The sequence below is a fragment of the Quercus robur genome, chromosome 10, assembly GCF_932294415.1.
Source record: "Quercus robur chromosome 10, dhQueRobu3.1, whole genome shotgun sequence".
NCBI classification, from domain to species: Eukaryota; Viridiplantae; Streptophyta; class Magnoliopsida; order Fagales; family Fagaceae; genus Quercus; species Quercus robur.
Genome location: NC_065543.1, coordinates 10,092,327 through 10,119,580, shown reverse-complemented (window position 1 = coordinate 10,119,580; position 27,254 = coordinate 10,092,327). Strand labels below are relative to the sequence as shown.

General features: G+C 33.4%; 1 protein-coding gene across 23 annotated transcripts in view; it reads right to left on the bottom strand.

Moving 5' to 3' along the window:
* LOC126702769 (F-box protein At3g07870-like) overlaps nt 1-26,547 on the bottom strand; it is a 101,973-nt gene extending 75,426 nt beyond the window's left edge. For 2 of the 23 annotated variants that reach the window (XR_007647844.1, XR_007647845.1), the window contains exons 1-3: nt 26,257-26,540; nt 24,538-25,097; nt 10,924-11,163 (exon numbers count right to left, since the gene is read on the bottom strand). Coding sequence is in view for 6 of the 23 variants with exons in the window: in XM_050401603.1 (XP_050257560.1) it covers nt 9,789-11,099 (1,311 nt within the window). In the remaining 17 variants the exon portion in view is untranslated. Of the gene's footprint in view, nt 1-2,711; nt 2,946-9,578; nt 11,164-11,550; nt 11,806-16,237; nt 16,503-22,890; nt 24,218-24,537; nt 25,098-26,256 lie in introns of those variants that run through there. The other 21 variants (XR_007647841.1, XR_007647843.1, XR_007647839.1 and 18 more) reach the window with 16 other exon arrangements.
* Nucleotides 26,548-27,254: the final 707 nt, after the last annotated feature.

Here is a 27,254-nt window from a genome sequence, read left to right as displayed (position 1 = left end):
TTGGAGAATTTTTTTTTAATAATTATATTAGTATAATAATTAGTTGAAATATTAATATGTAAAAGGTTAGGCATTTTTGTAGTGTACTCTGTTTATTTAATGTATTATAAGCTCAATTTAAAACACTAGTATAACTATTTTCGTGCATGTTTTAATAAGTATTACTGTTTACTAAAATAATAATAATAATACAAGAATATCTACCTAATCTTTGAAGATTGCTAATATTACATGTTTATTTTATTTATTTTTCTATTAATTAATTATTAAAATAATTATTACGTTATTGTGGTGGGACATTCGAATGAACCCCAATTTTCTCTACATTATACATAAAAAAAACTAAGCGTTGTAATTTTTTTTCCATGTTCTGTCTCAATGTAAATTCAAACATTTTTAATAACGTTATTATTACCACTTGTTTAGTTGTTGCCATTGATTTTTGTTATTTCTACACATTTTATTATAATCATGGTATTATTGTTCAATTTTAGAGACCTGTGCAAATTTCATTAGGAATTGACAGTGAAGAATAAAGACCCATAATTTTAAATATTATTGTTCTTTTGGTAACTTCATTATGCAGAATCTTTCATGGAAGATTCGTTATACCAAACTAAATTACTTTAGCAAATTCATTATGAAATTACCAACATATACTTCACTATGCAGAAATTGATTACTTTTGCATCCAAGCAACTTGTATCTTGTTGGACTCCCTAAACATTGTTTTGCGAAATTAATGTATAACAAGAGAGGTGATTGAAAACCTAAACATAGATTCAGTTAAGATGAATAAGTGCTAATCTAGTTGGCATAGTTTTTTTTTTTTTAATAAATTTTTTATCTTAATAAAATATTTATAAATAGGGCTTTCAAGACAATATAAAGAGTAACTACCATTGTTTCGTAAAACTCTGTTTTGATGTAAACCCTTTTTTGAATGGGATATCGAAGAATTATGGTATCGAAGAATTATGGAAAATAATTTTTTATTAATTATTTTATTTTATAGGATCGTATCTATTGCGTGTGATATGACAAGGTCAGTGTCGATTTGCAAGTGCTAGATTGTATGGTATATGGTTGAATATTGGATATGATAATACGTTGAATTTCAATCAAATTGGATTGATTTTGTTATGCAGGAAAATATTGTTAAAGCTTGTGGTGTTTACACATAAGCCTTTTTTTTTTTTTTTAGAATACTAAATATTTTAACACACACACACACAAGGGGAGAGGGGAGAAGGTTTTAAAGAAACTAATAGTGGTGTATATCTAAAATGGCCTAACTTTTGGATATACAACACAGATTTTAAACCTCTATAACTCACACTCATTTTCCAATGTGGGATTAACCCACTGTTTTTTCTTTTGAAAATATTAAGTATTTTAACACATACACACACAAGGAGAAAGGAGAGAAGGTTTTTAAAGAAACTAACATTGATGTATATTCAAAAAGTCCTAACTCTTGCATACACCATACAGGCTTTTAAAGACTATGTTACTTGTTATGCAAGTAAAGTATTTTTCTTGTATTATGAGTCTAGTAACCATGGTTTAGTATATGGTTAGTTAAGGTTTAGCCTCCTATAAAACAGCTAACAAATAGTTGACATAATGCGTATATATATATATATATATAAAACTCCTATAAAAAAATGTTTTAGAAAAAACATTATTACCAATTTAGTTTACTAAGTATTGAAAGTTCAAGATTGTTGATTTAATTTTATTTTGAATATGAATCGAGCTTGAACTCATCCCCAAATAAATTACATATTCAAGTTTGGGTTTATTTCTTTGTTGAACAAGCTGGGGTTTGTTTACAAGCTACTTGAATAATTTTTTTTCCCCTTTATATGATAAAATCATAAAACCATGACTAAATTTTTTAACCCCTTTACAAATCTATGTTAATAATCAATAACTAAATTATAGTTGAAATTATATTATTTGAGTTAATGAGATAGAATGATTTTGATTAATGAATTTATAAAAATTAGATTCATCAACCTTTTGTTGTTAAAAATTATATAATTTTTACTACAAATTGATTGTTTATATTATCAATAAACTACAAATAATAATTTGATATTGTATAAACTCATTTACAAATTTACAGAATTCAATCTCAAGTCTACATAAATATATTTATATGTATGCTTTTCTAAAAATAAATGTTCATCTTCTTCTACTGCTTTGGCTTTGTTCTCCATGGTGGTTGTTGGGTTGGAATTGATAAAGATTAAGATACCATCCAAATAGCCTATAACTAAATAATATAGGTATTACAAGACTTTGCAAATTGATTTTGAATTTTTATCTTTTAAAATGCTATTACAGTGCAATTATGACTTAACTAGATAATATAACAAGACATTGCCAGTTGATTTTTAATTTTTTCTCTTTTAAAATATTACAATGCAATTATGACTTTTCTTAGGTTACCAGGATTGACTTAATCCCTTTCAGAATATTACAAGGAAATTTTAGAAAAAAATAGTGTTTTGAAAGCATTACCAATAATATTTTCCAGTAAAATTAAAAAGTAAATAAAATTTTACCTTGGTCATAAGTGAACTAAATTGTTTATGAATAATTTGAGCTATATTTTGGGGAAAAAAAATTTATATTCTTATGTTTACCAAACAATTCAAATTTAAGCTTGACTATTAAACAAGTCACACTCAAATATAAAAATGTATTCGTGAATAAACTTATAGATGTCATATTTAATCCAAATTAGCATAATTTAGCATTGAGTTCATGCCAACACAGTGGTCATACATATTTCTGGCAATGTCATTGGCACAAGAGGGTGGAGAGTATCCATATACTGTAACAAAATGTATTGCTCCAAAAGTGATGCAAAATATTTATGTAGATCTTGCAAATTGATGTGGCAATCAGAAGTTGATAATACTCGTAGATTCTACCTACAATGTAGGATTATTCATGTATTTTTTCATTAAAATTTCCTATGAAATAAAATTAAAAAAGGAAAAGGAGGCCTTTTATCTAGAGAAGCACAGTCTACATTTTTATATAAACCAAGTAAAACTAAACCCAGACAAATTGAAAACAGTGTTTCCATTCCATAACTAGGATCCAGAACTCATGCCTTGAAACCTTTGTCAAGAAGATTAAACCATAAACACAAAGACAAGAAAATGAATAACTTACCTTTACAACCAAATGTCACGTTTTCCATCACCATTGGAGTAGTGTTGTTATGCATAGTACAAGATTTAAGACGTAAATAGTTAAAATTCATCAATCACACATTTTCAACTACAACTGTGATTACATATGCTGTCAAAATAAAAGCAACTTTTTATATCACTGTAATTACTGCAGAAAGCACTTAAATCAAATAGCAAGGTGATGAAAATCCTCCAGAGGATTAAAAAGATAAAATTGTTTGCGACAAATGTTAAAAATAGGCAACAGAGTTGATGCAACTTACAAGAAGACTCTAACAAGGAAGATTTCATCTTCATAAATAGGTTGTTCCCTAATTCCAATTGGAATACTTTTCGTGCACCTATGTGCCATGGGGGTTTGGGGATAAAGAAGATGATGATATTTAATCAGGCTCTCTTGGGTAAGTGGCTATGGCGCTATGCAATTGAAAATACATCATTATGGAGAAGGGCTATAGAATCCAAATATGGCGTCAATGGAGGGTACTGGTGTACAGGTGAGGTGTGGGGGCCAAATGGAGTGAGGTTGTGGAAGCATATTAGGCGTGGTTTGGATAATTTAATGTGGATTTTCAATGGTATGGGTACTAAAGTGCGTTTCAGGCATGATGGACGGCAGGGGGGAGAGTGGAGACTAGTTTAAGGAGAGACATCCCATTTATTTTTACTTTCGAGAAACAATAAAAAGCCACAGTTGTAGGTTATAAGGAGATTCTTAAAGGTCAGTGTTCTTAAAGGAGATTCAAAAAGTTTGTTACCTTCAGTGAATTCCATTAAACCAAAATTATTACGTTGTTAACATATTCACAATCTTCATTATGCATGTATACATTTATACTAACCCAAATCCTGTCTACCAAAAATGGCTTCAAGCTCTGCTAGCCTTCAACCAAAATAGTTCAAGGTTGGCATCAAATAATACAAAATGGGAATACATATATATAGTACAAATAATTTCATGCTTGAAGCACATGGTAAGCTCATTTCAGGATTTACAGTCCATGCAACTATGTCTGGATAAAAAAACATAAAACACTATACTGAACTAAAGAATAAAATGATAAAATTAATTAATGCATCCAATCAAATTTGTTTATAAATTTAGGTCATTTCATTCCTGAAGTTTCCCATGTATCAGACGAAGACATGACAAAAAGAAGCAATATGGTATTTTTTAATACCTATAGACTTGACCGCCAAAGGCCCAAAGTAGAGTCACTCTTGAAAGGCAAAGAAATCAGATGCTGAAGCTCAAGCATCATTGTAAGAGCCACAAAAATAGCTGATACAATTCTTTATCATCAAGAGTTAACATGGAAAATCACAAGAAGATTGTGTCTCCAAGGTATGCTGGTATGACTCCATTATATGGGAATTCATTGAAGAAATATTGAAGGGCGCATATTTTTGTATCATATATTGTGCAACTACATTGAGGCTTTGATTCAATCAAATGAAGCTTGACATTCTACTGGTGGAAGGGCCCTAAACAAGGTCAACCATATCACCACAACTTTTTGTTTTGAGAAAAGAATACTTATCTACAATTTTGATATCGGGCACTAGACATAAGTAAGGTTTAAATTTCACCAACAGTCAAGATATTGGGCCTTACTATCTGATGTTTTGCCGATGATGTCTTGCTCTTTTTCCTTTTGAATTTTCCAAAGAAGTGACAAAAAGAGTAGAAAATATCATGTAATGAACCTGCTGGATTGACTTAATTTGAGGTAGGCACCTGCAAAGAGGAAGTGAAAAGAGAGGAGAGAATCTAAGAGACAAAAGTGAGAATATTGGCTCAAGTTACTTGCAAGGATTATTGGAAAAAATAACCAACTAACAACTTGTAACTAACTTGGCTCCACCATTTGCAATCTTACAACTAGCTAGCTAATCTTGAAACTAACTAACTAACTACACACCTCTTGATTCTTTACAAAAATTACTATAAGATCACACGAATAACACCTACTAACCTATACACCTATACCCCTATAGTACACATTGGACTCATTACAAAGGGTCCGTTTGGATACAGTTTATTTTTGCAGAAACTGAAAACTGAAACTTAAAACACTGTAGCGAAATAATTTTTAAATGTGTAAATAGTGCCATGAGACCCATTTTTAATGAAAAAGTTGCTGAAAAGTGTAATTTGTGGGACCCGTAAACAGTGCACAGGTATAGTTGACTTGTCATCAATTGCGGGCTGAACCAAAAAAAAAAAAAAAGAGAGAGAGAGAAACACAGATTACAAAACGCAAACGCCAAATTAATTTGAATCCAAACGGGTACAAAAAATACAAAACTCTGGATAGTCTGACCACAAATATGAGGCTCCTACTATCTCAGGAGGATAAAATTTTTGGCACAATATAGGATGGGACATCTTAAAATGTAACTATTGATTTTTTTATAGGTAATAAAATTCATCGAATTGGAACTATTGATTATCAAAGCTCCTTATTTAGTGGTCAACGGGTCCACGAAGTGCTTCTTAAAAACAGATTATATGCAGACACCCATAAATGAGTGATGTTTGCACAAGGAGAAAACCATTGAAGCTAAGAAATGACGCAAGAAAATAACACGTATTAGTCTCCACTACACTTGGCTGCCATGGGGACCAATTGTAGACAGCTTCCTTTTATGTAAGGATTTAGGGACTATTTGAATGCTAAACCAGCAAGAATAGCAGATACTCCTGAAAATAAATGGTGAAGATTATATAGAATGGCTGCATGCTGCTAAAAGCAAATTTCTCTTAATCTTGTCCAAAAGAGATCCTTCTCCAAGCATTGGTTGGGAGGATTTTGTTTAATAAAATAAGCTTTTTATAAAAACTCCTATACTTAAGTGGTTTGTAGTCAAAGGTTAGCTACAAAAGCCAGGATTTTTTGGTTGTAATAAGTTTGTTGTATTAAATCTAGTGCATTATATGCCAGAAAAGATGATGTTGGTGGAAAGCCTCAAAATCAGAGATTAATCAATTAAGCCGTTTAGACTTGACACAAATTTATGATTATATTCTCTGAATGGTGGAAGAGAGTTTGTAAGGTTTTAACAAATTTCAAAGGAAACAACAGTAGGACTTCTTTGAAAAGCAGCTATTTTTGGGGTTTTGGAGGAGCTCTAGTGAGGAATTTGGCCTCTTTTCCCGAGGCTTCTCCATAGGTGCTCAAGTTTTTTTTTTTTTTTTTTTTTAATTAAAAAAACATAAGTTATCTGCAGGCTGTTTTGTAACCCATGGGCATTTCAGCTGTTTGCTGATTTGTAACGCAGCTTGACTTTTTAGGTAGATTCTGTTAATCAGCCTTGGGTTGCTTCTCAAAGCAACTGAAGCTTTCTCCAAAAAGCTGTTGTAGTGACCAAAAAGGGGGGGTCTTGCATTTCATGGAATCCCACATCGCCTAGGGAAGCACATGGGAATGTGTTTATAAGGAATGATCTCCCTTTAATGTGTAGAGGCATTTTCCCTCACTACTGTGTGCTTTGGGGGAGAACAAAACCGTGAGGGGTATAAGGCCCCAAAGCGGACAATATCTACACAGGTGTGGTGGGGTCGTGACAAATAGTATCAGAGCCCAGTCATAGGTTCGAGTCATTGGAGCCACATTGTGAGGGAGGGATTGTGAGGGATTTCACAATTCGCTCTAATACCAATAGGCTTGGTCTGCGATCGAATGCTATAAAAGATTTGTGCCCCCTCATCCTTCACCAATTGGTCATTGGATGGATCGGTAAGGTACACAGTCCGAAAAATGATATCAGAGCCATGCCCTAGTCGGAAATGTGGGCCGCACACGTGAGGACGCGTGTACTCGTAAGGGGGATAGATTGTAGTGACCCAAAAGTGAGGTTTTGCATTCCATGGAATCCCATATCGCCTAGGGAAGCACATGGGAAAATGTTTATAAGGAATGACCTCCCTTTAATGTGTAAAAGCCTTTTCCCCCATTGCTGTGTGCTTTGGGGGAGAACAAAACCGTGAGGGGTATGAGACCCCAAAACGGAAAATATCTACAAAGGTGGGGTGGGGTCATTACAGCTGTAGCTTTGAGAAAGCTCAAGCCCTCCTACGTCCTAACAGCAGTGGAGGAAAACAAAACCGTGAAGGGTATGAGACCCCAAAGCGGACAATATCTACACAAATGGAGTGGGGTCATTACAACTGTAGCTTTGAGAAAGCTCAAGCCCTCCTAAGTCCTAACCCCTTAATGGCTGGAAATGTTTACAAAAATATATTGGATTCAGGGTTTTAAAAGATTAACAAAAAGGGTAAAGTTTGAGCTTACAATAAAGTAAGAAAACCCAAGTTTAAGGAAAAAGAAAGTCTGACCAGAATTTTAAGAGTTTTATATATGGGAATTTTTAGGGTTGATGGGGTTTAAAATTGGTTACAGGGTGCCAAGGAAAAAGAGGAAGGAGAATTACAAATCCTTAAAATCAAAATAAGTTCAGTTTTAGATTGTGAGGGTATGAAAACAAAATGAAAATGATAAGTGATAACTAAAAGTTACCCATAAAGATTAAATATTAACTTATTAGATCATTGTCTAATTTGTTTCTTTTTCCCCAGTTTATCTACAAAATGTACAACTGGCCAAATAGAGAAGACTTAAACCAGTTGACATGGGTTTACACAAACTCGGTCAATGTGTTAGAAGGTTTGCGTTATTCTTTAACAAATTTGCTAAACAGACTTGTCAATGTGGTGTTGATATGCTCCAACCAGCCCAACCTGTCACCACCCTATCTTAAGTTGAAAGATTAAAGGTTTGCCAAGAAAATAGAATGTAGTGGCTGTATATTCTTACAGACCAAAGCTTGTGCATCATAACTTACTAATGCCCCTTGGAGCCTAGAACGGTTGGTGAAACAAATTTTAAAGCCAGCAGATTGCTGTTTGAGCTGTTCTTATAAACATGTATAAAGAGGAACAAAAAGAACTACTGAACTTTGTGCTATACTATGTAGTTCTATCTTCATCCTTCAAATGTAAACCCTCGCAGTTCTCTGCTAAATTTAGAGAGAGAATTTCATTATGTTTGCATCAGAATCTAAGAATTTTCTTTGGGGTGGGGGGGAGAAGATTCTTTCTTCAAATATCTATTCGGTAGAGTATCAGGATAATAACACTTTCTAGGCCACCATGGTTAACAATGTCCATATTTTCAACACAAGAGTTTCAAAATCAGCAGGCACCACAACAATTGCATAGATGAATTTCATCAGTTGAATAATGTTCTAATGAGTGTCTAGTTAAGTAGTTCACTTCCCTTTCCCCCATTATCTACCTAGTACCTATAAAAAAAGTGGCTAGTTAAGTAGTTATAGTACATGGGAGCCTTTTTCTACTTTGAGAATTGTGTTCTTACAAAACTAAATTTAGACTCATCAGTAATATGCATGAAAAAAAACTTGATTTTTTTTTTTTTTCTCTCTCCCTTTTTTCCAATAGAAAATTATGTTCTTAGTAATGCTATGAAAGCAAACACATCCAAGGAAGAAAAAATACCATAGATTATTGATACAATCAAATTCTGCCAAACCAAGGAAAGCCTATTTGAGTACAAATCATCGATTGAGAACACAAATCATACAAGCACTTTAAGGTGGAAGCTGAATATGGCAGCACATCAAAATCTTAAATGCATTGCTGTCTAGTTTAGGGTTTGACCAAACAATTACATTTTCAGTTTTTGTATGTTAAATGCATATCAACAGTGTAAGTAAGAGAATGGTACAAATATATATGATAAAATTTACTGAGAACTGCAATAAAAGTGAATTTATCATACTCCTACTTGTTTGGGCATAATCTACACATGGGGTTGTGTTCCCATCAAACAAATAATATCATTCTCAAGTTCTTCTTTTCAGTTAAAAAATATATCAAGAGCAATAAAAGAAATAAGTCTGAATCTCTACAGTTTGAAAATGGATTAGTTGAAATTGTGCCTATTAGTACACTATATATTCACCACACACAGGAGCAGACCAAACATACTCGCTTTTTTTTTTTTTTTTTTTTTTTTTTTTGGGATTAAAAGATAAAAAAAAAAAAACATACTTGCATTTTAGTTAGTCAAAAAAAAAAAAAAAAACTTGCATTTTTGCAATTATGCAATTTTTGTATAGGAAAATTTGAATTTTTCAAGTTGTCACAAATATTTTCTTAACAATACATGACAAGCATAGCAAAATTAGGGGTTGCAATTACTTAGATCGTTTTATAATCCCAATTGAACACACAAGATAGAGAGTACTTATTACCTCAATGTGGCTGCTATGAACTAGAAATAAAATGATAAGTTAGTCGTGTTTGAGATGACCAATCTCCTGAATGGGGGTGAGAGAAGAGAGTTTTGGATTAAACTTTGCTTGCTTATTTATTAATTGCTTCTGCTCTTAAATAGTCTCAAGTAGAGTGCCCAACTAGGAAATTCAAATTACATCTTGATAGTTCAGCAGTAACTTCAAATCACGACTAATCCTAATCAACAACTCATCCTAATCAACAACTTGAAATAACATTTGAAATAACAATCAGATAGCCATCAACTCCCTATCAGTTCACTTCTTATCTGATGCATGCTTATCTCCTCCCTCTGTCTGAATCATAACAGTGGCATTGAACAGCGGTTCTCCTCTTGCTATATCCTTAAGTGAAGAAAGGTTGGGAATATAAGGATGCATCAGAAAGTTACACAGTTTTACAATCCTATGAATCTTGAAACTTGGGTTCAATGGATTGAAAGAAACCAAATTCCTGCCATGATGTGTGAATAAAATGTCACCATTGCGACACAACCCTAGGATTTGTGAAACGGGCAAATAAAGCTCTAGTTTTCCCATCATGAAGTCCATAGTGTATGTCTTAGTCCAAGATGCTTGAATACCATAGTCCTTCATTACCCATATGTGAAAGCACCAGAAAACATCTTTAGCACGTTCAACAATGGCAAGACGACCTTCCAACACCCCAAGATTGATCTCCCACTTTGACCATGTAGTTTGGTCAGGTAACACAAACTCAGGAGGTGGTGGAACCAGTCGAAAACACTCATCCTCCACATCAAAGGAATTTATAAACTGAGGTACACTAGGGGATCTCACAACCCAATGAATAATTCCATTGAGAAAAGTAGTATTTCTTGGCTGATCGAGCAAACCATCTCCAACATTAACACTCTTCCAAAGACCATTACCCTTCTCTCCAAGTGTGTACACAAGAGTGACCATGGTGTTACTAACTTCAGCTCCATACTGTTTTTTGGACAAGAGAACCACCTTGTATACTTGAGTTTTGGGACAGAAGCCAAGGCAAGGACACATGGAAGAAGATGTTAGGTTGATACCAGGCCTAACTATGACGAACTCACCTGTTATAGGATTACACACATATAATTGATCCAATTTCGCAAGGTTGTGACGTTGAGACCGATACATCTTGCCTAGTAAAATCAACCCATTGCATGAATCCAACAGACTAAGTTTCACATTACATTCCATACCTAAATGGGTTTCAGTGGCAAACTTTACTATAGAGTTAAGCACATAATTTGTATTGTCAAAATGAACCGCGTAGAGATGCTGTTGACGGTTTTTGTTTGTGGGTTGGAGGATGATGCAGGGGTCTGCTCTTGTGTGATACAATTGAGCGAAACTAGGGTCAACGAGAAGATGTAGCCATGTCTTGCAAACGCACCTACAGCTGAACAGGGTATTAAAGGGCAGTCGTGACAGAATGTCTATAACAATATTTGGGTGAAGCTGTGAGATAATGTCAGTGCCGCCGACTTTTTCATCTGCTTTTTCTGCTTTGGCCTTCTTCTTGGCCATGCTGGTTGTTGGGTCGGAATGGGATTTGCTTTTTCTTCCCATGGTGAAGGACTTTGGCAATTGCAGTAAGCAAGATGGGTATAAAAAATTTAGATAGCTGCTGCACCTAAACAAAATACAGGACTTCTATCATTTTTGGTTCTTGATACAAAAAACTGAAATTTCTCTTATGCATAAACGCTTACAGGCTTACAGCAATACATATTTATATCTGAATAGAACTAGTCCGGAAAATATCAACAAGTCTACTATCATCTAGAATTTTCTCTATTAGATTGCAAAGTAATTTTCAACATCTCTCTCAATTTGTAATTTTTTAAAGAAAGCATTTGATTATTGTATGTGTTGGAGAAGAGAAACTAATCTGAAAATTTACTAATTTTTTTACGACAGAAATAAAATTGCTCTTCTCTCATTTCTCTCTCAAATTCAACCAGTTTATCCAAAAAAAAAAAAAAAAAACGAAAAAAGAAAAAGAAAAGTCAAGTCCTACCTCTCTTAGAAAGTCACAACTCAAACCATTCAGCTCCAGAATGAGATTTTCCTTTCCTCCATAAGATTCGTGGCTTAAAGCTGCTTAATACCCTCCTCCATCCGATCCCATCTCTTCTACCTCTGCTCAGACGTTCGGTTGAAAATTGTGGGAACTGGGTGTGAACAAGAGACGACGGTGAATCTCTCTTTAGAGTCGGGACTTTTTTTTGTGAGTGATACGGTGGGTGCTACATATTTTATTAAAGTGACTTTAACATCTTGTTGAGTCATCAATAATATATTCTTAAGAATTCAATTTCATCAATAATATATTCTTATTTCAAGTATAAATAGATCCTCTTCCTCAAAAAAAAAAAGTATAAATAGATCCAAATACCTAGACTTCTAAGGGTTTGTTTAAGGTTCATTTATTTTATTAAAATTAAATTTTTTTGTTGTTGAAAATATAAAGATAAAATTTAGCTGAAATAATATAGTAAGACCTATGAATAGTATCAAAAAGTGCAGTGAAATACATAAATAATAGTAAAAATAAACTAAATAGTAAAATAAGCAGTCAAAAAATAAGTTATCCAAACAGACACTAAGCATGCGTTTGCCAACAGATGTTTGCGCTTTTGTGTTTTTTTGGGGTCTCAAGGCACTGTCCATGGACCACCAAACTCATGAAAAACACAGCAATCACTCACTGTTACAGTGTTTTGTGTTTTAAAAATTATTTTGTTACAGTATTTTCAGTAATAAGTTTTCATTTTTCAGTAAAATAAGCGGTATCCAAACAGACCCTAAGTGTGTGTTTGGCAAAAATTATTTTTGCCAATTTATTTTACTATTTAGCTTATTTTTGCTACTATTTATGTACCTCACTGCACTTTTTAATACTATTCTGGATTCCACTGTATTATTTTAACTAACTTTTACCTTTATCTACAGTACTTTTAGCAAAAAGTTTTTAGTTTAAGTAAAATAAGCGGATCCCAAACAGACCTTAAATACAAAAAATTAAAAAGAAAGAACTAATTATTGGATGATTTAGATGAATAATGTGTTTATCTTTTTATTTTTTTTATTTTATATTCTCTTACTTTCTGCCTATGATGCAACTTTTTTGTTGTTATAATTTATTAATTTACCTAAATAGAGTATTTTAATTTTATTTTAGTTGCTTTTATAATTATAATTATAATATATTATTTATTTAATTAATAAACCTACGGTTTAACTAATGAATCATTGGTTGAACTTGTGAACTAGTGAACCAATCTTTCAGTCGGGTTAACTTTTACTTTGATTTTTTTAACTATGGTTTAAATTTGGAGAATTTTTGTTATAAATTATATTAGTATAATAATTAGTTGAAATATTAATATGTAAAAGGTTATGCATTTTTTAGTGTATTCTGGTTATTTAATGTATTATAAGCACAATTTAAAACACTAGTGTAGGGTCACAGTTTGGGGCCCAAGCTCAAAATATATGGAGTCTTGGTCCAATGAGCCCAACGTAATAAATTTGTAGAGGATGGGTCGAAGAGCTAGGTCCCAATGAGTTGGACAACGGCAAGCATTAAACTAAATGACAATCAAGTACAAATAAGAGATATTGATGTTAATGGACTTAGAAGGCTACAATTATTGTATATTGATCACAGTTGGATACTGAGACAGTTTAGATTGCTACAGTGTTCTCTCTTTATTTTTTCGATCCCCTTCTCATGGGGGTTCTCCCATATTATATAGCTTCTTTATAATCATCTTGACCCTACACTTGTTGATCATCTGAGTCCCTACTTGAGTGCTCATCTCATCAGACACCCCTTTCAACCTTCTGTGAGTTGTGGTAGCTAAGGCAGTACTGTTCAGAGGTCCTCTCCACATTAATGCCGCTAGAAAAGTAGCTGCAGTGCATTTAATGCGGTGGTAGCAGCTTTTCTTTAGATATTTTGAGTTTCCTTCCCTCTCACATGTTCATGGGGCACATTTCTATTGCTAGAGTACATACTTGGACTACATTCGTCGTATCTGAGGAGGAATTCCTCTTTGGATCTTCTTCCCTTCATCTCCTACTTATGAGACTTTTACTAGGAATCATTTAATAGTTATTTGCTCCCCCTCGGACTTGTTAGTGTTTTCGGACAAGGCTCAAGGTCTAATACATTATTTTGGGCCCTAGTCCCTAACAAGTATTACTATTTTTGTGCATATTCTAATAAGTATTACTGTTTACTAAAATAATAATAATAACAATACAAGAATATCTACCTAATCTTTGAAGATTGCTAACATTACATGTTTATTTTATTTATTTTTCTATTAATTAATTATTAAAACAATTATTACGTTATTGTGGTGAGACATTCGAATGAACCCCGGTTTTCTCTACATTATACATAAAAAAAACTAAGCGTTGTAATTTTTTTTTCCATGTTCTATCTCAATGTAAATTCAAACATTTTTAATAACATTATTATTACCACTTGTTTAGTTGTTGCCATTGATTTTTGTTATTTCTACACATTTTATTATAATCATGGTATTATTGTTCAATTTTAGAGACCTATGTTAATTTCATTAGGAATTGACAGTGAAGAATAAAGACCCATAATTTTAAATATTATTGTTCTTTTGGTAACTTCATTATGCAAAATCTTTCATGGAAGATTCATTATACAAAACTAAATTACTTTAGCAAATTCATTATGAAATTACCAACATATACTTCACTATGCAGAAATTGATTACTTTTGCATCCAAGCAACTTGTATCTTGTTGGACTCCCTAGGCATTGTTTAGCGAAATTAATGTATAAGAAGAGAATTGATTGAAAACCTAAACATAGATTCAGTTAAGATGAATAAGTGCTAATTTGGTTGGCATAGTTTTTTTTTTTTCTTATAAATTTTTTTATCTTAATAAAATATTTATAAATAGGACTTTCAAGACATAAAGAGTAACTACCATTGTTTCGTAAAACTCTGTTTTGATGTAAACCCTTTTTTGAAAGGGATATCAAAGAATTATGGAAAATAATATTTTATTAATTATTTTATTTTATAGGATTGTATCAATTGCATGTGATATGACAAGGTCAGTGTTGATTTGCAAGTGCTAGATTGTATGGTATATGGTTGAATATTGGATATGATAATATGTTGAATTTCAATCAAATTGGATTGATTTTGTTATGCAGGAAAATATTGTTAAAGCTTGTGGTGTTTACACGTAAAACTTTTTTTTTTTTTTTTTTTTTTTATTTGAGAATACTAAATATTTTAACACACACGGGAGAGGGGAGAGGATTTTAAAAAAACTAACAATGGTATATATCCAAAATGGCTTAACTTTTGGATACACAGCACAAACTTTAAACCTCTATAACTCACACTTATTTTCCAATGTGAGATTAACTCACTGTTTTTTCTTTTGAAAATACTAAGTATTTTAACACATACACACACAATGAGAGAGGGGAGAAGATTTTAAAAAAATAACAGTGGTGTATATCTAAAAAGTCCTAACTTTTGGATACACCATACAGGCTTTTAAAGACTATTTTACTTGTTATGCAAGTAAAGTATTTTACTTGTATTATGAGTCTAGAAACCATGGTTTAGTATATGGTTAGTTAAGGTTTAGCCTCCTATAAAACAACTAACAAATAGTTGACATAATGTGTATATATATATATATATATATATAAACTCCTATAAAAAAATGTTTTAGAAAAAACATTATTACCAATTTAGTTCACTAATTAAGTATTGAAAGTTCAGAGTTGTTGATTTAATTTTATTTTGAATATGAATCGGCTTGAACTCATCCCCAAATAAATTACATATTCAAGCTTGGGTTTATTTCTTTATTGAACAAGCTGGGGTTTGTTTACAAGTTACTTGAATAATTTTTTTCCCCCTTTATATGATAAAATCATAAAACCATGACTAAATTTTTTAACCCCTTTACAAATCTATGTTAATAATCAATAACTAAATTATAGTTGAAATTATATTATTTTAGATTCATCAACCTTTTGTTGTTAAAAATTATATAATTTTTACTACAAATTGATTGTTTATATTACCAATAAACTACAAATAATAATTTGATATTGTATAAACTCATTTACAAATTTACAAAATTCAATCTCAAGTCTACATAAATATATTTATATTTATGCTTTTCTAAAAATAAATGTTCATGTTCTTCAACTGCTTTGGCTTTGTTCTCCATGGTGGTTGTTGGGTTGGAATTGATAAGGATTAAGATATGATCAAAATAGCCTATAACTAAATAATATAGGTTTTACAAGACTTTGCAAAATGATTTTGAATTTTTATCTTTTAAAATACTATTACAGTGCAATTATGAGAACTAAATAATATAACAATACATTGCAAGTTGATTTTTAATTTTTTCTCTTTTAAAATATTACAATGCAATTATGACTTTCCTTAGGTTACCGGGTTTGACTTAATGTCTTCTAGAATATTACAAGGAAATTTTAGAAAAAAAAAATAGTGTTTTGAAAGCATTACCAATAATATTTTCCAGTAAAATTAAAAAATAAATAAAATTTTACCTTGGTCATAAGTGAACTAAATTGTTCATGAATAATTTGAGCTATATTTTGGGGAAAAAAATTTATATTCTTATGTTTACCAAACAATTCAAATTTAAGCTTGACTATTAAACAAGTCACACTCAAATATAATAATGTATTCGTGAATAAGCTTATAGATGTCATATTTAATCCAAATTAGCATAATTTAGCATTGAGTTCATGCCAACACAGTGGTCATACATGTTTCTGGCAATGTCATTGGCACAGGAGGCTGGAGAGTATCCATATACTCTTAACAAAATGTATTGCTCCAAAAGTGATGCAAAACATTTATGAAGATCTTGCAAATTGATGTGGCAATCAGAAGTTGATAATCCTCGTAGATTCTACCTACAATGTAGGCAAAAACTTTAAGAATAAAGAAAAACAAATAGGAAAAATAAAAGCAAAAACATGGCAGCCCAACCAATTATTCATGTATTTTTTTCATTAAAATTTCCTATGAAATAAAATTAAAAAAAGAAAAGGAGGCCTTTTATCTAGAGAAGCACAGTCTAAATTTTTATATAAACCAAGTAAAACTAAACCCAGACAAATTGAAAACAGTGTTTCCATTCCATAACTTAGGATCCAGAACTCATGCCTTGAAACCTTTGTCAAGAAGATTAAACCATAAACACAAAGACAAGAAAATGAATAACTTACCTTTACAACCCAAATGTCATGTTTTCCATCACCATTGGAGTCGTGTTGTTATGCATGGTACAAGATTTAAGACATAAATAATTAAAATTCATCAATCACACATTTTCAACTACAACTGTGATTACATATGCTGTCAAAATAAAAGCAACTTTTATATCACTGTAATTACTGCAGAAAGCACTTAAATCAAATAGCAAGGTGATGAAAATCCTCCAGAGGATTAAAAAGATAAAATTGTTTACGACAAATGTTAAAAATAGGCAACAGAGTTGATGCAACTTACAAGAAGACTCTAACAAGGAAGATTTCATCTTCATAAATAGGTTGTTCCCTAATTCCAATTGGAATACTTTTCGTGCACCTATGTGCCATGGGGGTTTGGGGATAAAGAAGATGATGATATTTAATCAGGCTCTCCTGGGTAAGTGGCTATGGCGCTATGCAATTGAAAATACATCACTATGGAGAAGGGCTATAGAATCCAAATATGGCGTCAATGGAGGGTACTGGTGTACAGGTGAGGTGTGGGGGCCTAATGGAGTGGGGTTGTGGAAGCATATTAGCCGTGGTTGGGATAATTTAATGTGGATTTTCAATGGTATGGGTACTAAAGTGCGTTTCAGGCATGATGGACGGCAGGGGGGAGAGTGGAGACTAGTTTAAGGAGAGACATCCCATTTAATTTTACTTTCAAGAAACAATAAAAAGCCACAGTTGTAGGTTATAAGGAGATTCTTAAAGGTCAGTGTTCTTGGAATCCTGTGCTAAATTGAGCAATACAAGACTGGGAAGTTGAATCTGTGATGCAATTTTTAGAGGATCTTTGTGACGCTAAGGTTAGACTTGGAGAGGTTGGTGAATTGGTGTGAACACCTTCACCCACTACAAGGTTTCAAGTGAGGAGCTTCTATAAGGTTTTGAGAGAGGGGGAGGGGGGAGTGTAGTGTTCCCATAGAGAAGTATTTGGAGAGTTCGAGTTCCACTGAGAGTGGCTCTCTTTTCATGGTGTGTGGCTCTACAGAGGGTCTTAACAATTGATAATTTCAGACGAAGGGCCATCATTGTTATGAAGTGGTGTTATATGTGTAAGAAGATTGGGGAGGATGTGAATCATTTATTCTTACATTATCATGTGGTTTGGAAGAAGTAGTCTATGTTGTTTGGTATCTTCCGTGTCTCTTGGGCAGTGTATGATTTGCTTGCATGTTGGAGATGGTGGATAGGAAGGTATGGGGTTGGTGGGATTTGGCAAGCAGCTCCCTTGTGTCTCATATAGTGTCTTTGGAGAGAGCTTAATGCTTGTTGCTTTGAGGGAATGGAGTCAAGTGTGGGGAAATTGAAGTAGTATTATCTGCTGAGGACTCTTTATGAATGGACTTCATCATCTATGGCATTTTCTATTGAGGGGATCCAAGATTCCTTGGATTCTTTGAGATATTATTAGCTTTGTATTTTCTGTCTTTTGTTTTATTTTATGCTCTTGTTGCTCCAGGTAATAGACATCTAGTGTAACCTGGTTTTTGATCTTTTTTCAATATTAATATAACAAAAAGTTTGTTACCTTCAGTGAATTCCATTAAACCAAAATTATTATGTTGTTAACATATTCACAATCTTCATTATGCCTGTATACATTTATACTAACCCAAATCCTGTCTACCAAAAATGGCTTCCTCTGCTAGCCCTCTAACATGTATCCCTTCAACCAAAATAGTTCCAGGTTGCCATCAAGTAATACAAAATGGGAATACATATATATAGTACAAATAATTTCATGCTTGAAGCATATGGTAAGCTCATTTCAGGATTTACAGTCCATGCAACTATGTCTGGATAAAAAAACATAAAACACTATACTGAACTAAAGAATAAAATGATAAAATTAATTAATGCATCCAATCAAATTTATTTATAAATTTGGGTCATTTCATTCCTGAAGTTTCCCATGTATCAGACGAAGACATGACAAAAAGAAGCAATATGGTATTTTTTGATACCTATAGACTTGACCACCAAAGGCAGAGAAATCAGATGCTTAAGCTCAAGCATCATTGTAAGAGCCACAAAAATAGCGGATACAATTCTTTATCATCAAGAGTTAGCATGGAAAATCACAAGAAGATTGTGTCTCCAAGGCACACTGGTATGACTCCATTATATGGGAATTCATTGAAGAAATACTGAAGGGCGCATATTTTTGTATCATATATTGTGCAACTACATTGAGGCTCTGTTTCAATCAAATGAAGCTTGACATTCTAATGCTGGAAGGGCCCCAAACAAGGTCAACCATATCACCTCAACTTTTTTTGTTTTGAGAATGGAATACTTATCTACAATGTTGATATCAGGCACTAGACATAAGTAAGGTTTAAATTTCACCAACAGTCAAGAAATTGGGCCTTACTATCTGATGTTTTGCAGATGATGTCTTGTTCTTTTGCCTTTTGAATTTTCCAAAGAAGTGACAAAAATAGTAGAAAATATCATGTAATGAACCTGCTGGATTGACTTAATTTGAGGTAGGTACCTTCAAAGAGGAAGTGAAAAGAGAGGAGAGAATCTAAGAGACCAAAGTGAGAATATTGGCTCAAGTTACTTGCAAGGATTATTGGCCAAAATAACCAACTAATAACTTGTAACTAACTTGGCTCCACCATTTGCAATCTTATAACTAACTAGCTAATCTTGTAACTAACTAACTAACTACAAACTTCTTGATTCTTTACAAAAATTACTGTAAGATGACATAAATAACACCTAATCACCTATACACCTATACCCCTATAGTACACATTGGACTCATTACAAAATATGCAAAACTCTGGATTGCCTGACCACAAATATGAGGCTCCTACTATCTTAGGAGGATAAAATTTTCGGCACAATAAAGGATAGGACTTCTTAAAATGTAACTGCTGATTTTTTTACAGGTAATAAAATTCATTGAATTGTAACTATTGATTATCAAAAGGGTCCACAAAGTGCTTCTTAAAAACAGATTATATGCAGGCACCCATAAATGAGTGATATTTGCACAAGGGGAAAACCATTGAAGCTAAGAAATGACGCAAGAAAATAACAGGTATTAGTCTCCACTACACTTGGCTGCCATGGGGACCAATTGTAGACAGCTTCCTTTTATGTAAGGATTTAGGGACTATTTGAATGCCAATCAGCAAGAATAGCAGATATTCCAACATACAGCTTTCTTTTATGATGCTTTCAAAGGTTGGGAAACTGTTTAAAGGGCGCACCTGAAAATAAATGGTGAAGATTATATAGAATGGCTGCCTGCTGCTAAAAGCAGATTTCTCTTAATCTTGTCCAAAAGAGATCCTTTTCCAAGCATTGGTTGGGAGGATTTTTTTTTTAATAAAATAAGCAATTTATAGAAACTCCTACACTTTAGTGGTTTGTAGTCAAAGGTTAGCTACAAAAGCCTGGATTTTTGGTTGAAAAAAGTGTTCTGTATTAAATCTGGTCATTATATGCCAGAAAAGATGATGCTGGTGGAAAGCCTTAAAATCAGATGTTAATCAATTAAGTGGTTTATACTTGACCCAAATTTATGATTTTATTCTCCGAATGGTGGATAGAGAGGTTGTATGTTTTAAATTTTAAATTTAGGGTGAAAAAATATCAACTTTGAGGCCGAAAACTTGCAGACAAATTTCAAAGGAAACAATTGTAGGACTTCTTTGAAAAGCAGCTATTTTTGGGGTTTTGGAGGAGCTTAGGTGAGGAATTGGACCTCATTTCCTGAGGCTTCTCCATAGGTTCTTAAGGGTTTTTTAAAATTTTTTTTTAATATATATTAAAAAAACAGAAGTTATCTGCAGGCTGTTTTGTAACACATGGGCATTTCAGCTGTTTGCTGATTTTGTAACACAGCTTGGACTTTTTAGGCAGATTTTGTGAATCAGCCTTGGGTTGCTTCTCAAAGCAGCCGAAGCTTTCTCCAAGCTGTAGCTCTGAGAAAGCTCAAGCCCTCCTAAGTCCTAACCCCTTAATGGCTTGAAATGTTTACAAAAACATATTGGATTCAGGGTTTTAAAAGATTAACAAAAAGGGTAAAGTTTGAGCTTACAATAAGTAAGAAAACCCAAGTTTATGGAAAAAGAAAGTCTGACCAGAATTTTAAGAGTTTTATATATGGGAATTTTAAGGGTTGATGGGGTTTAAAATTGGTTTTAGGGTGCCAAGGAAATAGAAGAAGAAGAATTACAAATCCTTAAAATCAAAATAATTTAAGTTTTAGATCATGAGGGTAAGAAAAAAAATGAAAGTGATAAGTGATAACAAAGTTACCCATAAAGATTAAATATTAACTTATTAGATCATTGTCTAATTTGTTTCTTTTTCCCTAGTTTATCAACAAAATGTACAACTGGCCAAATAGAGAAGACTTAAACCAGTTGACATGGGTTTACACAAACTCAGTCAATGTGTTAGAAGGTTGCGTTATTCTTTAACAAATTTGCTAAACAGACTTGTCAATGTGGTGTTGATATGCTCCAACCTGTCACCACCCTATCTTAAGTTGAAAAGATTAAAGGTTTGACAAGAAAATAGAATGTAGTGGCTGTATATTCTTACAGACCAAAGCTTGTGCATCATAACCTACTAATGCCCCTTGGAGCCTAGAACGGTTGGTGAGACAAATTTTAAAGCCAGCAGAATGCTGTTTTTGAGCTATTCTTTTAAACATGTATAAAGAGGAACACAAAGAACTACTGATCTTTGTGCTAAACTATGTAGTTCTATCTTCATCCTTCAAATGTAAACCCTCACAGTTCTCTGCTAAGTTTAGAGAGAGAATTTCATTATGTTTGCATCAGAATCTAAGAATTTTTTTTTTTTTTTTTTTGTGGGGGTGGGGGGGGGGGGGGGGGGGGGGGGAAGAAGATTCTTTCTTCAAATATCTATTTGGTAGAGTATCAGGATAATAACACTTTCTAGGCCACCATGGTTGACAATGTCCATATTTTCAGCACAAGAGTTTCAAAATCAGCAGGCACCACAACAATTGCATAGATGAATTTCATCAGTTGAATAATGTTCTAAATTCTAATGAGTGTCTAGTTAAGTAGTTCACTTCCCCTTCCCCCATTATCTACCTAGTACCTATCAAAAAAGTGGCTGGTTAAGTAGTTATAGTACATGGAAGCCTTTTTCTACTTTGAGAATTGTGTTCTTACAAAACTAAATTTAAACTCATCATTAATATGCATAATAAAAAAAACTTGTGTTTTTTTTTTTTTTCCTCTCCCTTTCTTCCAATAGAAAATTATGACCTTAGTAATGCTATGAAAGCAAACACATCCAAGGAAGAAAAAATACCATAGCTTACTGATACAATCAAATTCAGCCAAACCAAGGAAAGCAAATTTGAGTACAAATCATTGATTGAGAACACAAATCATAAAAGCACCTTAAGGTGTAAGCTGAACATGGCAGCACATCAAAATCTTAAATGCATTGCTGTCTAGTTTAGGGTTTGACCAAAAGATTACATTTTCAGTTTTTTTATTTTTTATTTTATTTTAAATGCATATCAACAGTGTAAGTTAGGGAATGGTACAAAATATATATGATAAAATTTACTGAGAACTGCAATAAAAGTGAATTTATCATACTCCTACTTGTTTGGGCATAATCTATACATGGGGTTGTGTTCCCATCAAACAAATCATATCATTCTCAAGTTCTTCTCTTCAGTTAAAAGATATATCTAGAGCAATAAAAGAAATAAGTCTAAATCTCTAAAGTTTGAAAATGGATTAATTGAAATTGTGCCTATTAGTGCACTTTATATTCACCACACACAAGAGCAGAACATACTCGCATTTTTTTTTTTTTGGGATTAAAAGATTAAAAAAACATACTTGCATTTTAGTTAGCCAAAAAAAAATACTTGCATTTTTGCAATTATGCGATTTTTGTATAGGAAAATTTGAATCTTTCAAGTTGTCACAAATACTTTCTTAACAATACTAGACAAGCATTGCAAAATTAGGGGTTGCAACTTTATAATCCCAATTGAACACACCAAATAGAGAGTACTTATTACCTCAGTGTGGCATTGAACAGCGGTTCTCCTCTTGCTATATCCCTAAGTAAGGAAAAGTTGGGACTATAAGAAAGCACTTTAATGTAACATAGTCTTTCAATCTTATGAATCTTGCAACTTGAGTTTGCTGGATTGAAAGAAACCAAATTCCTATCGTAATTTGTGAATAAGATGTCACCATTGTGGCATAACCCTAGGATTTGTGAAATGGGCAATAAAAGCACTTCTTTGTGGATCGTGAAGTGCATGGTGTATGTCTTAGTCCAAGATGCTTGGACACCATAGTTCTTCATTACCCATATGTGAAAGCAATAAGAAGCATCTTTCGCAACATTACCAATGGTAAGACAACCTTCAAGCATCCCAAGACAGATCCTTGGCTTTGACCACGCAGTTTGCTCAGGTGACAGTGACACAAACTCAGGAGGTGGTGGAACTGGTTGAAAACATTCATCCTCTACATCAAAGGAATATATAAATTGAGGTGCAGAAGTGGACCTCACAACCCAATGAATAATTCCATTGAGAAAAGTAGTATTTCTTGGCAAACCGAGCACATCATTTCCAACATTAACACTCTTCCAAAGACCATTACCCTTCACTCCAAGTGTGTACACAAGAGTCTGCATGCTGTTTCTAACTTCAACTCCATATTGTTGTTTGGACAGGAGAACTACCTTGTATACTTGAGTTTTGGGACAAAAGCCAAGGCAAGGACACACAGAAGAGGATGGTAGTTTGATTCCAGGCTTAACTATGATGAACTCAGCTGTTATAGGATTACACACATATAATTGACCCAATTTCACAAAGTCGTGATAACGATATTGATACATCTCGCCTAGCAAGATCAACCCATTACATGAATCAAGCAAACTAAGTTTCACATTACATCCCATACTTAAATGAGTTTTGGTGGCAAATTTTATTCTAGTGCTAGACTTACGCACATGATTTCTATTGTCAAAATGAACAGCATAGAGGTGTTGGTTACGGTGTTTATATGTGGGTTGGAGGATGATGCAGGGGTGTGCTCTTGTGTGATACAATTGAGCAAAACTGGGGTCCATGAGAAGATGTAGCCATGTCTTGCAAACGCACCTGCAGCTTAATACGGTATTAAAGGGCAGTCGTGACAGAATGTCTGTCACAATATACGGGGGAAGCTCTGAGATGATGTCAGTGCCGCCGACTTTTTCATCTTCTTTTACTGCTTTGACTTTCTTCTTGGCCGTGCTGGTTGTTGGCTCAGAATGGGATTTGCTTTTTCTTCCCATGGTGAAGGACTTTGGCAATTGCAGTAAGAAAATTTAGATAGCTGCTGCACCTACACAAAATATAGGACTTTTATCATTTTTAGTTCTTGATATAAAAAACAACTTACAGGCTTACAGCAATACATATTTACAATTGAACAGAACTAGCATTCTAAAAACAAATAACTAGTCCTGAAAATATCAACAAGTCTATTATCATCTAGAATTCTCTCTATTAAATTATAAAGTAATTTTCAACATCTCTCCCAATTTGAATTTTTTTAAGAAAGCATTTGATCATATGTGTTGGAGATTGGAGAAGAGAAACTAATCTGAAAAGTTACTAATTTCTTTACGACTATCCATAAAAATTTAAAAAAAAAAACGCTACCTCTCTTACAAAATCACAACTCAAACCATTCAGCACCAGAATGAGATTTTCCTTTCCTCCCTAAAATCCGTGGCTTAAAGCTGCTTAATACCCTCCTGTATCCGATCCGCACATCTCTTCTACCTCTGGAGGTGAAAAAGTGATGATGGTGAACGTCTGAGCAGAATTCTAGATCCACTTTTTTTCCAATTCAAAGATCAACCTTTGCCTTTGTGTTTTCAACAACTCTTTGAAGAATGAAAAGAATCCAAAAGGGGCTTTTTACTTACCAAACAAGGGTCCAGCTCCCCTCCCGTTCAAAATTCTTCAATTTTCTCCAGTTTTTACCCGGATGAAAGACATGTGGCACATAAAACATCTGAAGGTCAAAAAAATGCCACATCAAAACATTATTTATCTCCATCTTATCCATCCCTTTCACTCAGCAGCGACCTCCATTCACAAACCCACCTCCCATGTACACCAAAAATCTTGGCAAACGGAAGGCAAGGAGCCATCGGAATGGTGCCGGAGGCGCCACCCACTAACACATAACCATCAAGAAACCTTCACTGAAATTACTGCAATTTGAAAAAAAAAATTCGCATTAGAATATGCACATTTAAAAAAAAGTCTTTGTTTTGTATTTTTAGCAATCATCAGAGCAATCACTAATTGAAATTTTCAACTACTAAAATTCCCATTAGTTGAAATGAAATAATAATACTTGCTGAAAAAAAGAAAAAAAGAAAAGAAGTTTCACGTGTTTCTATCAATAACCTATCAGGAACACAAATCCAGCACAAAGGTATAGCACAAACCCAATTTCATCCCCAAACCCAAAGTTCCAATGAGAACTCAAGGCAATGTTGATTGTGATTGTAGAATAAGTTAGCATAATGGCAATTCTGAATCAGCTGTAATGCGGTGATTTTGCTAGAGAACATGGAAATGGAAGCCTCCATAAATCATGTTAGGGCAATGAATTGGTTTCCTGGAGTTTGCTGGACCTAGAAAGCCATCCTTAGAACATGATATGTTTTGCTTAAAGAATTTCAGCAGAACAATTCAATCCATAAATGCATGAAAAATTCTGAACTGTGAATACATGTATGGTAATGAAGCAAAATCTAGAATGTCAATCCCAGCTCTTTTTTCTTCACATCACTCATTATTTCACCCCAAATTCAAATGATATAATGCGAAGAACAAACAACATGAACTTACCATAGATAGAACAAAATTTTTTGAAAGGTCAAAACCATCATCATTTGTAATATTCCTCTGTTTTCTCTATAGATATATGCACTTTGTCATCCCTTGTGATAGAGTTAAAGGTAGCTATAATGTATCACTAACAAACAGAAACCAAAATTTACAATAAGAGGAATATAGAGAAATTGGGAAAGCACAACATGTGTTTTGTAATTCTAAAACACAACTGTGTTATCTGGTCGCAGAAATTGGGAAAGCTTTCCCGTAGAATTGACAGCTGCAAATAGACCAATGCAAGAGCCTTATGAGAAAGCAATTCAGTAATTGGTCTTCGACTTATTAGCAAGACAAAAATGAAGGACCAGGAGCTTATGAATGTTTGGTTTACGTGGTGCAGTAGGAACCAAGAAATCAAGTAATCTACCAGCAATCTAGCAAATAACCTACCAGCAATTTAAAAAAAAAAAAAATTCTACAAGCAATTTTTGAAAAAGAAATCAAGAACCCTAACTATCAAAATCGTACCTGTTGTTTAAATCAAGAGAGAAAATCATCAATGTCCTTCACATGGGTTTTGATCGGACTGCTATCTTCTCTTGATGCTGAGGGTTTCACGGGTTGATATTGATGGAGTGGATCACAATCTCGAACAGAGGTGTACCGGGTAAAGGGAAGCTTTTATTTTCTCAAAGGAAAGTGATTTAATTCCATTGCTATTGTCTTTTTGAGTGGAATGGTGTTAGAGTAACGGCACTAACAGAGGTGGGTAACGTTGGTTAACGGATACCACAAGTAATCAAAGTGATTTTTAGACGAATCACAGGTACGCAAAGTTTTTAAAAAACATTTTGTGTATAAGAATAAATCAAAATTGACTTGTAATATTTGAAGGAGAATGTTAACCAGCACCGCCTGGAGCTGGTTAAGTACAGAAAAGACAAAAAAATATTTGTAAGAAAAAGTTGAAAAAATTTCTAAACAGTATTAGAAAACTGAAAAAATAACATTTAAAAAAGATAAAAATGTGTCAGAAAAAAGTAAAAAAATTTTGTGATTAATGGATTAGGTATGATGCTCTTTAACCCAACCCATATTTAAAAAAAAAATAAATAAAAACCAACGTGCAAACTGCAAATTCAGGAAAATCTGATGGCCCCAGAAACAACCTATATTAGATAGAGGTTGTGGGAGTCTTAAAATGCATTTCCAAGGCATTGGTCTGGTGCGACACAACCTATATTAGTTAGAGGTTGTGGGAGTCTTAAAATGCATTTCCAAGGCATTGGTCTGGTCGGTTTCTCTGTCTCTGAGAGAGGGCGCTTTCTCCCTTACCTCAGGCAGTAGAATTGGTCTACCTTCTTGTAAGGTTTTTTTCCCCTTGCGTGACAGTGTTACGTATAGGGCTTGTGGGTTAACTTTTTCTGGGGGCTGGGAAACAGTTCTCTTCTTTCCTTTCATTCCTCAAAGGATAGTTTTTTTCTATCCAGTATTCCATGGAAGATCTCACATGGCATTGGAATCGA